This window comes from Labrus mixtus, chromosome 13 (genome assembly GCF_963584025.1).
Source record: "Labrus mixtus chromosome 13, fLabMix1.1, whole genome shotgun sequence".
Lineage (NCBI taxonomy): Eukaryota > Metazoa > Chordata > Actinopteri > Labriformes > Labridae > Labrus > Labrus mixtus.
This window is the reverse complement of record NC_083624.1, coordinates 26,775,291-26,788,611: the sequence shown is the minus strand read 5'-3', so window position 1 is coordinate 26,788,611 and position 13,321 is coordinate 26,775,291. Positions and strand designations below refer to the sequence as shown.

At 39.0% G+C, this 13,321-nt stretch overlaps 1 protein-coding gene across 2 annotated transcripts; it reads right to left on the bottom strand.

Annotated features, from left to right (window-relative positions):
* Positions 1-567: 567 nt before the first annotated feature.
* On the bottom strand, positions 568-7,055 carry hnrnpa3 (heterogeneous nuclear ribonucleoprotein A3). Of its 2 annotated transcripts, none has more exons than XM_061054502.1 (11): positions 6,908-7,055; positions 5,764-5,886; positions 5,415-5,561; positions 5,123-5,333; positions 4,939-5,028; positions 4,748-4,819; positions 4,215-4,262; positions 3,879-4,019; positions 3,643-3,759; positions 3,463-3,530; positions 568-2,017 (listed from the first exon to the last, which is right to left on the bottom strand). In XM_061054502.1, the coding sequence occupies exons 1-10, from the start codon at positions 6,911-6,913 to the stop codon at positions 3,478-3,480; spliced, it is 1,008 nt and encodes a 335-aa protein (XP_060910485.1). In that variant the 5' UTR covers positions 6,914-7,055; the 3' UTR covers positions 568-2,017; positions 3,463-3,477. The 2 variants fall into 2 exon arrangements, with proteins under 2 accessions (XP_060910485.1, XP_060910484.1); XM_061054501.1 differs by lacking the exon at positions 568-2,017 and adding an exon at positions 2,686-3,361 and having other exon boundaries at positions 6,908-7,054.
* Positions 7,056-13,321: the final 6,266 nt, after the last annotated feature.

Here is a 13,321-nt window from a genome sequence, read left to right as displayed (position 1 = left end):
CAGTTTTCTGGGAACAGAACATTGTGTGGTGTATTATGGTCTGCAGCAGATTGATGCCAGATGGATGTATAGTCCGAGGAGCGGTTACGTAACTTACCACATGCTCAAGTCAGTTTTTGATGTGAGAGCTCTACCGACAGGCTTAGAAAGCAGCAAATGAAAGGAATACTGTACCCAAACAAGAGTGTTATTGGCTTAAACCATTTTATAATCTGCTTGCCTTTTATTGGACCACGCTTGTTTGTATTGTAACCTAAATCTTTTAATGCTGTAAACCTCCTGTCGCAAAAAAAAGAAACCCCACCCACTGTGTTCATTATGTTACACAACAAAGAACACAATTGTGGAGTATGCTCAGTATAAACCATGCATGTCGACTCCACAATGATCCACCCAGCAAGCACATACAAAAAGGTAAGGCCCTACGCACTTTCACACACAAACACCACCTTTGATCACCAAGCCCTGTTTCTACTCTCATGACAGACTTATGAAACCTTTTTCACAACAAGCTCTGTTTACAAAGGATGTCTCTCTCAAGAGCTTTTCAGAAATAGACCACTGAAGTCATGGAAAATGTTTTTATTGAAGAGCACAAGTTACACTTTACATTTACACGTTAATGTACCTCCAAACATATTTCAGTAATACTGCAGTGCTTTCACCAAGCACTTTCTTTTTTCTCTTAGTGCTGCCGTTGGTTGGTCTACATTCCTGTGAAGAAACACTATCCTGCAACTGATTCAGGGAAGAATAACAGTAGGCCTCGCTCCTTTGACTCATTACACTTAGTGAAGATGTGTCATTAAAATGCATTTTTTAAACTTACCAGGTTTAGTCGGTTATCACACGTTCACAAGAACAGTATTTAAAAGTTTCAAGTTCACTAAAAGAGGAACAGTGATCTCGTTTTTTTTAGACAGCTTTTGGGTTTCCTGTGAAAAACAATCCATGCGTACAATCCCTTGAAGGCATTGCAAGCCAAATATAGTGCTGGTACTTGTAAATACTGTATGACACACTGCCTATGCTGCGGGTCAGTTAGTCTCAACTTGTGACCTCTCTTTATTACAGTACACACATATTCCATATGTCCATTTGGCTGACTGTCATGGAATGATTTAAAAATATTTTTAATTTGGGGTGGTGGTGATGATGAGTCCTTATAATAAATGCAGGGTATAAGCCTATTACGGCTTATCAAAAGTGAAGATTACAGGTTCTTTCAATAAATTACACAATGTATTGCATGAACTTACAATGACCACGATTTCCAGTCATAATCAAATTATTTAAATGAATTCTGTAGTGTAATTAAGTTGCTTATTAATAAGGACTGGTAGGGATGTCTTACAATAATCAAATTAAATACATTTTGGGCCTACTTTGGTTAAGAGATTAGCTTAGCATAAGCATATGTCACTTTCTTAGTGGCAGTTGTAGATGAAGCCGTCCTGCTGTAAAATGTACTTTCATGATGCCTTCAATGTTGCTTCTTTTTTGACAGTTTTAGAGGTTTACGCTCATAACTATGTCTCTATGTTGCTGTCATAATAAGAGTTGGATATTATCATAGTGGTCTGCATTATATTTAAAATATTCTAAATTATTACTCACTTGTCAAAACGAAGGCGAAATATACACGCCTTCAAAATACAGTTCAGAACAACATCCTCACTTTGACCTCAGTGATCAACATGTCAGTGAATTTAAACACATCGTTTGGATTCCTTGCCTTTATAATACTTAGTAAGAGATTTATTTTACCTCAACACATACCAAACAACTCAGGTGGTCTCAAGAGGTTCTGGTCAAAGGGGAGTAATACTTGACGTCATCCTGCTGGATTTACCTTCAAAACAACCCCTCCATCTTTTGTCATCGTGATGTGTACTTTTAGATTTACAATAAGAGCAGCCTTGTATAATATTTTGAAAAAAGTCTTACCCATCCAGAACCCTCCATGTTATCAGGTCTTTACAGATTTTCAGCAAGAAGAGAATTCCTCTTTCCACATCTGCAAATCAAGCAAAGTGGTTACTCTTACCTGCTCCATCTTCTTAAGTCAGCTTTTTGTGAAATACTCACTCCCTTTCCTCGTTAATGTCTGAAATCTAGCATCTGCGGGTAAAACTGCAGTATCTCTGACTCAACAGGATTTCCCATTGTGTCCAGGAACTAGTCTTTCTTCGCTAGCACCAGCTGCTGGAGGGTTTAGCTAGCCTTGAACATGAGAGATAGATGCTCACTATCAGGACCGACACTGCAAGCTTCCTTCCATGGCCGGTTGTGCTCGATGCTGCCTTCTCCCTTCTCTCTCAAAATGCTGACTGGTCCACTGTGCTGGGGCTGAAGACGTCCTGTCTGACAGTCATCTGCAATCCTCCACACTAGTGTTGCTGAGGGCCCAACTGCAGGAGGTTGTGGCTGAAATAATCCTAATGGCTCAACACTGGCATATGTGGTGTATGGGCCCCTGCCCTAGGACTACATCAAACTCCCTTGTACAAATAGAAACATATTTACACTATTTTCACCCACAGAAGTCTTATTTAATACTTCAAAATGAGTAAAAAGGTCTTGACAGGGTGATTTGCTCCACTTCACAGTCACACTGAGCAGGCAACAAATACATAAATAACTCATTTGATCTCTTTCTGAACCAATGATGCACTGAACTTCATGTCACTTTACTACACAATTTTATTCGGTCTTTTTCTACCACTCAAAATATTCGGAACAGAATCTAGGATTCGGTTTTTCTGGGAACAAGAAAAGTGAGGGGATTCCCTTATCTCTAATCCAGGCTGCTTGTAGCTGTTCACACTGGTACTATGAAGGATTTACATACTGTGCTTCACATACAAAATCATAGTACACTTCACACTTGCAAATTGAGCAATCATAATAAAGGTCAGAAAGAAAAGATTGTGTAATTCTAGTTCATCCGATGTCCTGATATTACTTTACTTTATGACACAACCAGGTTAAAAGACAAAATATTAGTTGACCAGAAGAAAACTAACCCATATAAAAAAAAGAAAAACAATATTAAGAGCTGACTTTAGATTTTAAAAAACAAAACAATTTACTCTTTACCCCTGATACCATAGGCACAATACATACACTTCAGACGCACAAAAGGAAAAAATGCTTAATAGGGAAAACATCTATCACAATTAGGGAAGGGATTCATCTGCACTCATGTCTTGTGTATACAGTCCTTCTTCCATTTAGCTGCAGTAAAAGTCTGACTTGTGTGTTCCTCTAATGCTTTCAGATGACTGCCTCAAAGTAACCTGCAGCTTTCCTGACAACTCCTTTTGCTCACCTCCTCGCCTCTGCTGCTAAGAACTGAAGCCTGTTGAATGGATACAGGATAGAACAAATAGTTATTCTGCACTTGCATAGGCTCACTCTGTACTGTGCTCCGAGGGTGGTGTGAAACGGAAAGCTACTTACCAAAACAAGACGTTATTAATATCGCCGGGAGCCGTAGCCACCTCCGCCGCCCCCAGAGTTGTAGCCACCTGTGGTTAAAGATGTGCCATGATGAAAACATGTTAGATACTTTTCAGGAGGAGCGATGATCATATGTCACTGGATTTGGCTTTTTAAAGTCTGGTTGAGGCTACGACTCACCACCATAGGGTCCCCCTGAGTTTCTGCCACCATAGTTGTTTCCCTTCATGGGCCCGTAGTTGGACTGCTGTCCACCATAATTTCCAAAGTCGTTATAATTTCCTCCCCCTCCATATCCTGAAGATAAAGCAGTCTGTTTTAAGCCAAGCCTTGATTTAAGGTGTCTGGTACTCACTGTACAATCATCGATATATTGCACTTGAGTTTTTATTTCTGCAGTCATTTAAATTTTTTACCTCCTTCATTACCCCCGTATCCTCCATCGCAGCTACCACCAAATCCACCACCCTGGTTACCATACCCTGGACCACCACCACCTCCATAGCCCCCTCTGCCTCCTCCATAACCTGGTCCTCCACCATAATTACCTCCAGGACCTGTAAAAGGGGAAAAATGGGGCAAACTTACATAACCTTATTTGTAACTAAATAACACTGTTGTAAAGCACTTTTCTAAGACACAACACAGTTGTTGTCTGAGCCAGCAGAGATCCAGATAATGACCTCAGGACTAGTACATGTGACTTATTGTAGCAATTTGTTTTTTTTTAAAGATATTTCAGAACAGCTCACCATTGTCAAAATCATCGCCGTAACCTCCTCGTCCTCCACCATAGCCACCTGAAAACAAAAGTCACATGTATTAAGCATTCAAACTGACTGATTCATTGGAACCTAAAACAAACAGGGTCATGTCCAGACAGATCAAGATACATCTGGATTTTTCAAACAAGCTAATGACATTTTTGTTGCCTCTGACTTTCTGTAGCTACTGTACTTATTTTCACAACTTTGGATCCCCTCACAGGTTCAGTTACTGAGATGTGAATATGCCTGTTGTCTTACAAAAGCCCAAGAGTCAAATTTGAGATCCAGAAGTTACCTTAGGAACCTCTTGAATCAAGTAACTTAAGAATCTGATTGAACTCAACATGCCTACACTAAATCATTAGAATCATGCATCATATTGTTGTTAATCTTTAGAAGAATACCGTTTTATTCTGGTGTTTCAAGTGGATGTGAAATATTGTCTTATAAACTGAATGAGCCTACATTTGTGTGGTTGAGGCCAGAGGCACATTCATTTGCAATGCAAAACTACTCACCTCGGCTGTAGTTGCCACCACCTCCAAAATTACTACCTCTCCCCATGAAGTTTCCAGATCCTCCACTCCTGCCTGATGTGAAAAGACATGCCATTACACAAATGGCAAGGACAAAAAAACAACTGTAATTGCAAACAGTAAACAACTATGGTCAGTTAGTAATGTTTTATTTTACATTGGATAGTGCTTACCCCTGCTGGTGGACATGGAACTCATTTCCTGTTTTGAGAGAGCTTTCCTGACCTCGCAATTATGGAAGTTGATTGTATGGTATTTCTGGGCTAGAAAGAAACAGGACAGAAACTCAGATTTAATATACCACTGTCTGATGTTTAATTACAATCTGTTTGACTCTATGTTAAAGATACCACATACCAACAATTTTGTCTACAGTGTCATGGTCATCAAAGGACACAAAGCAGAATCCTCTCTTCTTTCCCGTGGAGCGCTCCTCCATGATGTCGATGCATTCAATCTTTCCATATTTTTCAAAATACTCCCTGATGTGGTACTCCTCAGTGTCCTCCTTGATTCCACCAACAAAGATCTTCTTCACTGTCAGGTGGGCCCCTGGTTTATTGGAGTCCTGAAACAGAGTATATCAATGTGCTTACTCTGAACATGAACCCTTCTGAAGAATCAGCATTCTGGTCTGGGATTAGTTTACCTCTCTGGACACCGCCCTCTTGGGCTCAACAACTCGCCCGTCTACTTTGTGGGGCCTCGCTTTCATGGCATCGTCTACTTCCTCTGTAGAGGAATACGTTACAAAGCCAAACCCTCTTGATCGCTTGCTGTTGGGGTCCCTCATCACCTAGAAACACAAAATGAAACATAATGGTAATGAGAAAGTTTTAATTGGACTGTTAGGTTAGCCAGTTTTCAAATATACTTTTTTAAACATGGATAAATGTGTATGATGGATTTATTTAGTACTAGAAAATACTGATTCTAAAACTTTCAGTATCATTATTGTCTGAGGCAATCTTGCCAGGGACTACAAGAAAAACACGTACCACACAATCCGTGAGGGAACCCCACTGTTCAAAGTGGGCCCGTAAACTCTCCTCCGTAGTTTCAAAGCTAAGACCTCCAATGAACAGCTTTCTGAGCTGCTCGGGCTCTTTAGCATCATGGTCCTGTGAAGCACAGCAGAAAACCAAACATCACTACAGCTGTGAAAGAATTACCTGAGAGTAAGTTAGTAGAAAGACTCCGCATTGTTACATAACGCTGCTGTGCTCCTGCATGAAATAAAATGTGTACACACACAAACACCATTATCTGCAACCAACCCGTATTGACAGGCTTTGTGTCAAAGTCAACTTTATTGTCAATTTCAAAATATGCCAGACATACAGTGGAATCGAAATTGCGTTTGTCTCCGTCCCACGGTGCAATACAACCAAAATAAGGTAAAATAGATAAAATAAAATAAGGTAAAATAAGATGAATAATATTTACAGTAATACATTCTAAATAGTGCAAAAGGTACAAAACAAAATGGTAAATACAATTAAATTTAAAGAAAAAGTAAACTTGAAATGTGCAATGTGCAGTAAACTGAGTGTACTTTTGAATAGGACTAAACGTAAGCTCTGTTGTGGCAATAAAAATAAACAAGCAGACAGTTAACTGCACAACTGTGCATTATTAGACTGATGTACAGAGTCTACACATCACAAAAAAGACAGCTTGATTTTACATAATAAATCGTAATTGATATATTGAAGGCTGAGGCCTGCAGTCCTTGTAGAGCGGCCTAATGCTAACGTCAGCAGCTAGCTTTAACATGAAGAAGAAATGTCGCAGGTTGAAGACTTTTTTTCCAGCGTAACAAAAGTAAAGCCTCTATTTATATGTGTGCTTTCATGGTGAGTAAAGTAAATATTATTAATTCGAAAGAGAAAGCCCTTAAAATGAGCTCTCTAATTGTAACAACACCTAGTTAGCCTATTTTTTATATGGACTATCATTAACCAGGCTGCAGCATTAGCACATAGCAAACAGCGCTGGACATCTATCTGCATATAAACAACACATTACAACACAACACCGTGCATTCCCTCACCGATGCTACATCATTGTTAAAGAGCGACCGTAACTATGGTGTACTTTGATAATAACCGTATTAAATTTGCTACATTTGAGAGACCTCACCTCCATTTTGCAGATGTCCACGGGCGTAGAAGTGGGTGAGTCATGTGACCAGGATATCGCCGGTTTGGGGGTGTCCCTGTGTGTCCCTGTGTGCTTCAGTCCATCAACATATCATTGTTATTGTTAGGCTATAAGTAAGTGCCACTGGGGTCCCTGAAATGATACTACAAAATATTTTTTATTTATCCAAACGTTGAGTTTTGTTAGAGCACGTAGTGTTTTTTTCGCATTAGGCAGTTTGCGCCACCTGCTGGTAGAACAGGAAATCATCCGGATAGAACAATCAGAATCAGCTTTATTGACCATGTATGCTTACAGTCTGTGTTACACACACAAGGAATTTGTCTTTAGTAACTGTGCTCTCAATGTACAAAAAGCATAGCATTTAATATAAACATAATATAAGCAAAAACACTAATACAAGCCTTAATAAGATAATAGTGCAGTGGGAAGTAGTTTAAAAATGCTGAGCTGAACATGATAATAAATATGTAATTATGTAACAAATGATTAATTTACATGAGGTAGAGTTTTTACAGAAGAAGAAGAAAGAAGAAAACAACATTGAGGCCTTAAAGTGACCATGGAGTGGAATGACCCTCTCAGATCGTTTGAATCAAAATCCACAGAACGTAATATTAAACGAAGTGTCATTACATGTTACTGTAAGGCACTCTTTGTTTACTTATGTCAAAGCAGCATCCAAAGCTGCACTTTCATATTTTTAAAATGTAATTCAACATACCCATTCTGAACAGTATTTACTGATATAATGTTACTGATGAAGCAGCAGTTTTTCAGTGGATAGGGCTTCAAAGTATGAATAAAAATGTAACAAGACAGATCTGTTGACAGGAATACTTGATTGGGGGAGAATGATCTATGAGCCAGATGCTACTGAGCCTTGTTGAATCTGACCAGCATCTCCAAATATATGACTGTTTTATGGTTCAGACAATGTCTGTCATTAACTTTATAGTAGTGTGTGAGGAAAATACAGCCCCAATAAAAAGGGTAATGTTTTTCTGGCACTATTAATGATGAGTATTTATGATTAGTCCATAGTTCAAATTCCTCTGACAGTCAGTGTTTGGCTTTTTTATTCTGCCGCTGCAGTTACTGTATTTGGTCTGAACTGCTTGTTTCTTTAATGTTTAAAAGTTGTACAAAACGAGGATGTCACGGCCATAAGGATGTTTTTACTCTTCATTTCCTTTATCAGACTGCTAATGAGTGCTAGGAATTGATCATATTTCTACTTTAGATCATATACCTTTACATATACAGAAATCTTTTCTTAAAAAAACATTAGATAAGTAAGGTGATTTCTGATGAATTATATGAAAACTATCTTCTCTTTAAAATGTGCTCATTTATCCATGATGATGGTTATATAGTTGCTAACAATAAAGGCTGATACATTTCCTTTGGCTTAGTAGTGGATGCTTGTTCACCAAGACAATGCACAGCAGCTAAAGCTACATGTGAGCCTCTGTTGTTACATGGTGTGGGGAAAATGTGCAGTTTGCATGATACAGATTTTTGAATTTAACATATCTGTACTGAAACAAGCAGAAGTTATAATCCAAGCAAGGAATGGAATTCACTAAAAAGCAATTATATCAACATACATCTTCAGTTTCTGAACATTTGTGCGTTGTGAAACTGATCTAATATTGGTGGGTTTTTTGTTTGTTTTTCTTTCTATCTTTTTTTTAATGGACTCCTGAGTCTGTCAACAAGATGCTGATGATGATGATCATAAATTTGTTAACGAGATTATGGGATTATCTTTATTTGAAAAACATCCTTCTAATTGTTCTTTTAATTACTAGTTTGTTAAAATGAACTTAATATCACGTCTGAAGTTCACTTTCTTTATTGTCACAATGTTGCACACATTGAAACACTAGCTGCAGTTCCCCTTTAATGAAAAGCTCTGAAACACAATATTGAAATTTTTTTTCTTCTCATCAGTTTGAATGCGCTGACGTAGTCTCAGTACTTGTCATTTCTCAACACTAAATGCTTTACATTTCATATGCTGAGAACAAGAACAACCATGTTAAGCTTTCCCCCCTTATCCATAAACTACTTGAAGCTGGCTTTGTCATGATGGTAGGTATCATAAAAATCACAGTTTGTGTGTCACAGGTAGAGCTTAAGAATCACTGTTATTAGCAGAAATGCATGGTTGTATATGAAACCCCTTTAAAGCATGTGTAATATTGGGAACCACTTTTAAGTTATCCATCTACATTTTGTATCGGGGCATTGATTTGAATCAAGAAATAACTGAATTAAGCAGATACTGAGGCTGTACCTAGTTTTGTGTTCCATGTTGGGCATTATCATATCCCACACTGACCTTTGCCCACAATGAACAAATACCCAGCAATCAGTGCTGCAGGCCTGATAAATAATCTCATAATTGAAGTCTACATCTGAGATTTGCAGGGAGTGTGAAGCATACAGTATCAGCCTCTCACAGCTGCGCTTTGATGGATGCTCTGTGTACACCTCCTCACCCAGGCACTAGGACAACATGTTTGTTTGCTTGTTGATCACACCCCTCAGTCTTTGTACCTAACTGCCCCCTGACACAGAGATATATCACAGGTCCCACACACTGCTGCCCGCTGCCAACATTTCTATTCTGTGCACCTGCGTGTGTCTGCTTATCTAAATAAAGTATCAGCTTCTGTTTTAATCCTTGCTGCTATGTGTGCCTTCAACTAGGTCCAGCTTTAGAGAACTGAAATTTTTACGCAATTAGCAGCTCATACACATCAAATGAGGTAAAATATAAATAATTGGCGCCCATAAAAAAAGTCTCAGTTTGCTCTGATTTACCATTCAACTATACAAGCCTGTTCTTGATTGTAATTTTTCATTGACAAATGAGTGATCTAACGACCCCCTGAAATAGAGGGGGATGACATCCTAGTGTGGACTAAGAGGCAGCACTTAAAACCATGATTAAATAATTAATACAGCTTTTATACCCATTTTAACACCTCCAAATTATGGTTGGCCATATATTTGAGACGCAGCAGCCAGAGAAGACCATGTCAGCAAAAATTTCATGTACAGTAAATCTTTGTAAGGGTGGAGCCGGGAGGCTGCAAATCATGTGTGAGGTGAGGGATGACATGAATGTAACCTTTCCCCCCTTTTTTATTCTTATCAGGCGGTGTGGAAGCACATGCACATACATATACACTCGCTTCACACTGAAGTCTTTTGACCTTTGAATCACTTTAATTTGATTTTATCAGTGGAATTGTGGTTCTGGTTGTGTTTTTCAGCACAGCTACAGAGGAGGAAATCCAACAGTAGGTGGCACTGTATAATAATGCTACACAGAGAGAAGCCGGTGGTAACAAACCACACTACACACTCCTTAACCTGCATGGTTTATTCTCCACTTAATCCACCTTTCCTGATATAAAGATGACCGTACAACGACCTTAGACACACAACCAAACATAAGACTTGTTTGCATATGGCCAATAGCAACACAGAATCATCTGTGAAAGTTGTTGCTGATTCTTCCTGAGTTTTTAACCCTCCTCTAGATGGCACCATGGTCCATGAAAAGATGGACATTTTGTTTTTTTTAAATCTCATCACCTTGCAAATGTCAAACAATATTCCTCAGCACTAAATTATTATTTCCCCTTGTGTCACATGTCTCACTACTTGATTATCTGCAATCATCTCGAAACAGTAATCATATTTGTTTTGCTTAATTAATGCAATTATGTGGAACACATTTTTATTATTTGGCTATTAGATTTGGCAAAGCAAAGGGAAACTTTATTAGGAGGAGTGATGCAAAGTGGTTGATTTATTTAGAGTATCACCTGCTGGAAGGTATTACTGTGGACTACCTTAAGATTACTTGAAGAGATATTTGTATATATTGTGACTGGTTTTATGCCCTCTTTTATTTCCTTGTCTTATCATTTCTCAATTTGATATTTCCATGAACTCTCATAACCCTGACTGTGCTTTTGTGCCGTTAAGGTTAACCTTGTCCTGAGAAAGTATAGACTTGGCTCCCTGCCTCCATTAGGGAAGCCTCCCTGCATTAACCTGTTTTTTTTTTGTGCAGACGGACATACGCAAGTGGAAACTGTGAGGAGGAAATGGAGATTCAGAGCAGGGAAACCAGGGAGTCAATTTAGTCACTGTCTACTACCTTTTCGCATGCAAGTACAAAGCCAATCTCACACGTTGGTGTTGACGAGAATCTCTCTCAGAGGAGTTAAGGGTAAGAACAATTCCCCACATCTGTTTCCTGTTCACTTGCATGGAGGAAATTGGGTGTAAATCACACCAAATATAAATAGAATCAGCATTCAATTTACAGGAGCTAAAGTTGGGTACAGTGTCCTTGAGTTTTGTTGCTCACTAAAATGTATCTGAATCTGCAGGAAGAGTTCAAGAATAACATATGCTGTCTGTAAACTGCAGAAAAGAATAGTACTATGAACTAGTACAATATGACATAAAGTCAAGAACTATATGACATACAGTACTAGTACTATATGTCATATTTAGTACTGTATGTCATATAGAAGTAGAACTACAGAATATAACTAAATAGTTCATATTACAAAGATTAAAGAGAGAGTTAAAGAGTCCATTATAGTTAGCCTTTATGCCTCTGAAATAAAACAATCTATCAGTTAAGTACAGTTCAGTGGTATTTGAATTATTTTAGTGAACAAAGATTTTAATTGGTTGATTTAAATGGTTCTAAGATTGGTTAGGATAAGGGGGTAAAATAAAGACTGAATTAAAAATCCACTTAATAATAAGTTAGTTTTCTATTCACTAAGGAAAGCATACATTAAAGTGTGTGTGTGTGTGTGTGTGTGTGTGTGTGTGTGTGTGTGTGTGTGTGTGTGTGTGTGTGTGTGAGAGTTCAAATTAATCAAATATCCTGTGGTATTTGTGATGAAAAGTAAAATATTTCTAATACTTGACTGTCTGTATAATCAGTGTAATTATTATAATCAGACACAAAAAAAAAGAAAAAGGTAAAATCTTTGAAATAAGCCACAGGTCAGGCTGGTCTCTTAGTATTTGTCTTCTTGTTGTATACATGGATACAGAGTTAAAGGTGTTTTGCTTATGTTCTGGTTAAATAAACCAATTGTATCAATCTTTTTCCAGATGAAAAATGCATTGATAGGATTCAATGCATGAATGTAAAAACAGGTGCTAATGTCAGTACAGGAACACATATCAATCCAAAAAGCGTATTTTTTCTATTTTTAAGCCAATCACTGCCAGCCTTCTTGCTTTTTTTTGGTGAAATAGAAAAAGGAGGGGCGATTATGCTGGGAAACAGTTTAATGCATTGGCCTATTGATGTCCAGAGAAGAGCCGCAGATAGTGTGGTGTAATAAAAACCTTTATTTACAGCTCCTCAGCAGAGAGCAACAGAGGAGTGCTGTGTTTCCCTCTGGCACTAATTGACTGCCTGCAGCAGGAGAAACATAGACTCTCACCCCTCGCTCTCAAATGTAATAACAAACACTATGCTTTCCCTCAACGCACTAACAAAGTCACCCTCCTCTGCAGCTAATGTGAAGCAGTATTCATTTTGTATTGTCTAATAAAATGAAGATTTGGGGACTGCATTTTGGTGCTTTGGCCTTCCCTCTGTTTAAGTGCTGCGAGCCTTGTGGTGGCTGTTGTATTGTGTGCGGTCCATTCAGAGTATGTCCCCTCTTCCTGGGTGAGAAAACCAAAGGAGGGAGGGGGCAGGTGTGCGAGGGGAGGGGGAAACCATCTCTCCCCTTCCTCTAATTTTTGTGTACGGGCAACAAACGACCACAAAAGTGCTGCTTTCACAGTTTTTCTGTGGCCCCGACGTTGAGCTCCCGGCAGAACAAGACAAAGGGAATGGCGGGATGATGAAGTCCCGAGCAGTGCGGGGCAGGTGTTTCCTCGCTCTCCTGGGAGCCGGGGAGTACACCTGCCCACTACTAACCCACTGTGATGGATCGATGAGGCAGTAACTGACTCAGCACTTCAAGAGCTCTACCTGGGATTAGAGCACAGAGGACCTGATTGAAACACACTGTCATCCCACAAACAATAACACACATCCATCTTGGCAGGCCGGCTCCTCTGCTCTCCCCTGTGCGTTACGTTCACTGAGAACGATTCCACTGTTGATGATGAGAGGAGCAATCTATGGGAGGTGAGGCAACAGCTAAATTACTGCAGACATGATGTCTAATGGCACCGCTTGGATACTGTAAACACTATCTGCATCACTATGAGGCGGCTGAATTATGACCTTCCCACCTGGTGATCCAATATTGGTTTAAAGACACACAGACACAAAACACACACTCAAAACCCACGCATGGACGAATAAACACATAAGCACAC

Excerpts from the sequence above, each read along its gene's own strand:
- hnrnpa3 (XM_061054502.1), bottom strand. Across the intron at positions 5,029-5,122 it reads CACTGTAGACAAAATTGTTG|CCCAGAAATACCATACAATC; the intron begins GTATGTGGTATC and ends GTTTCTTTCTAG. Across the intron at positions 4,820-4,938 it reads TTCCATGTCCACCAGCAGGG|GCAGGAGTGGAGGATCTGGA; the intron begins GTAAGCACTATC and ends TTTTCACATCAG.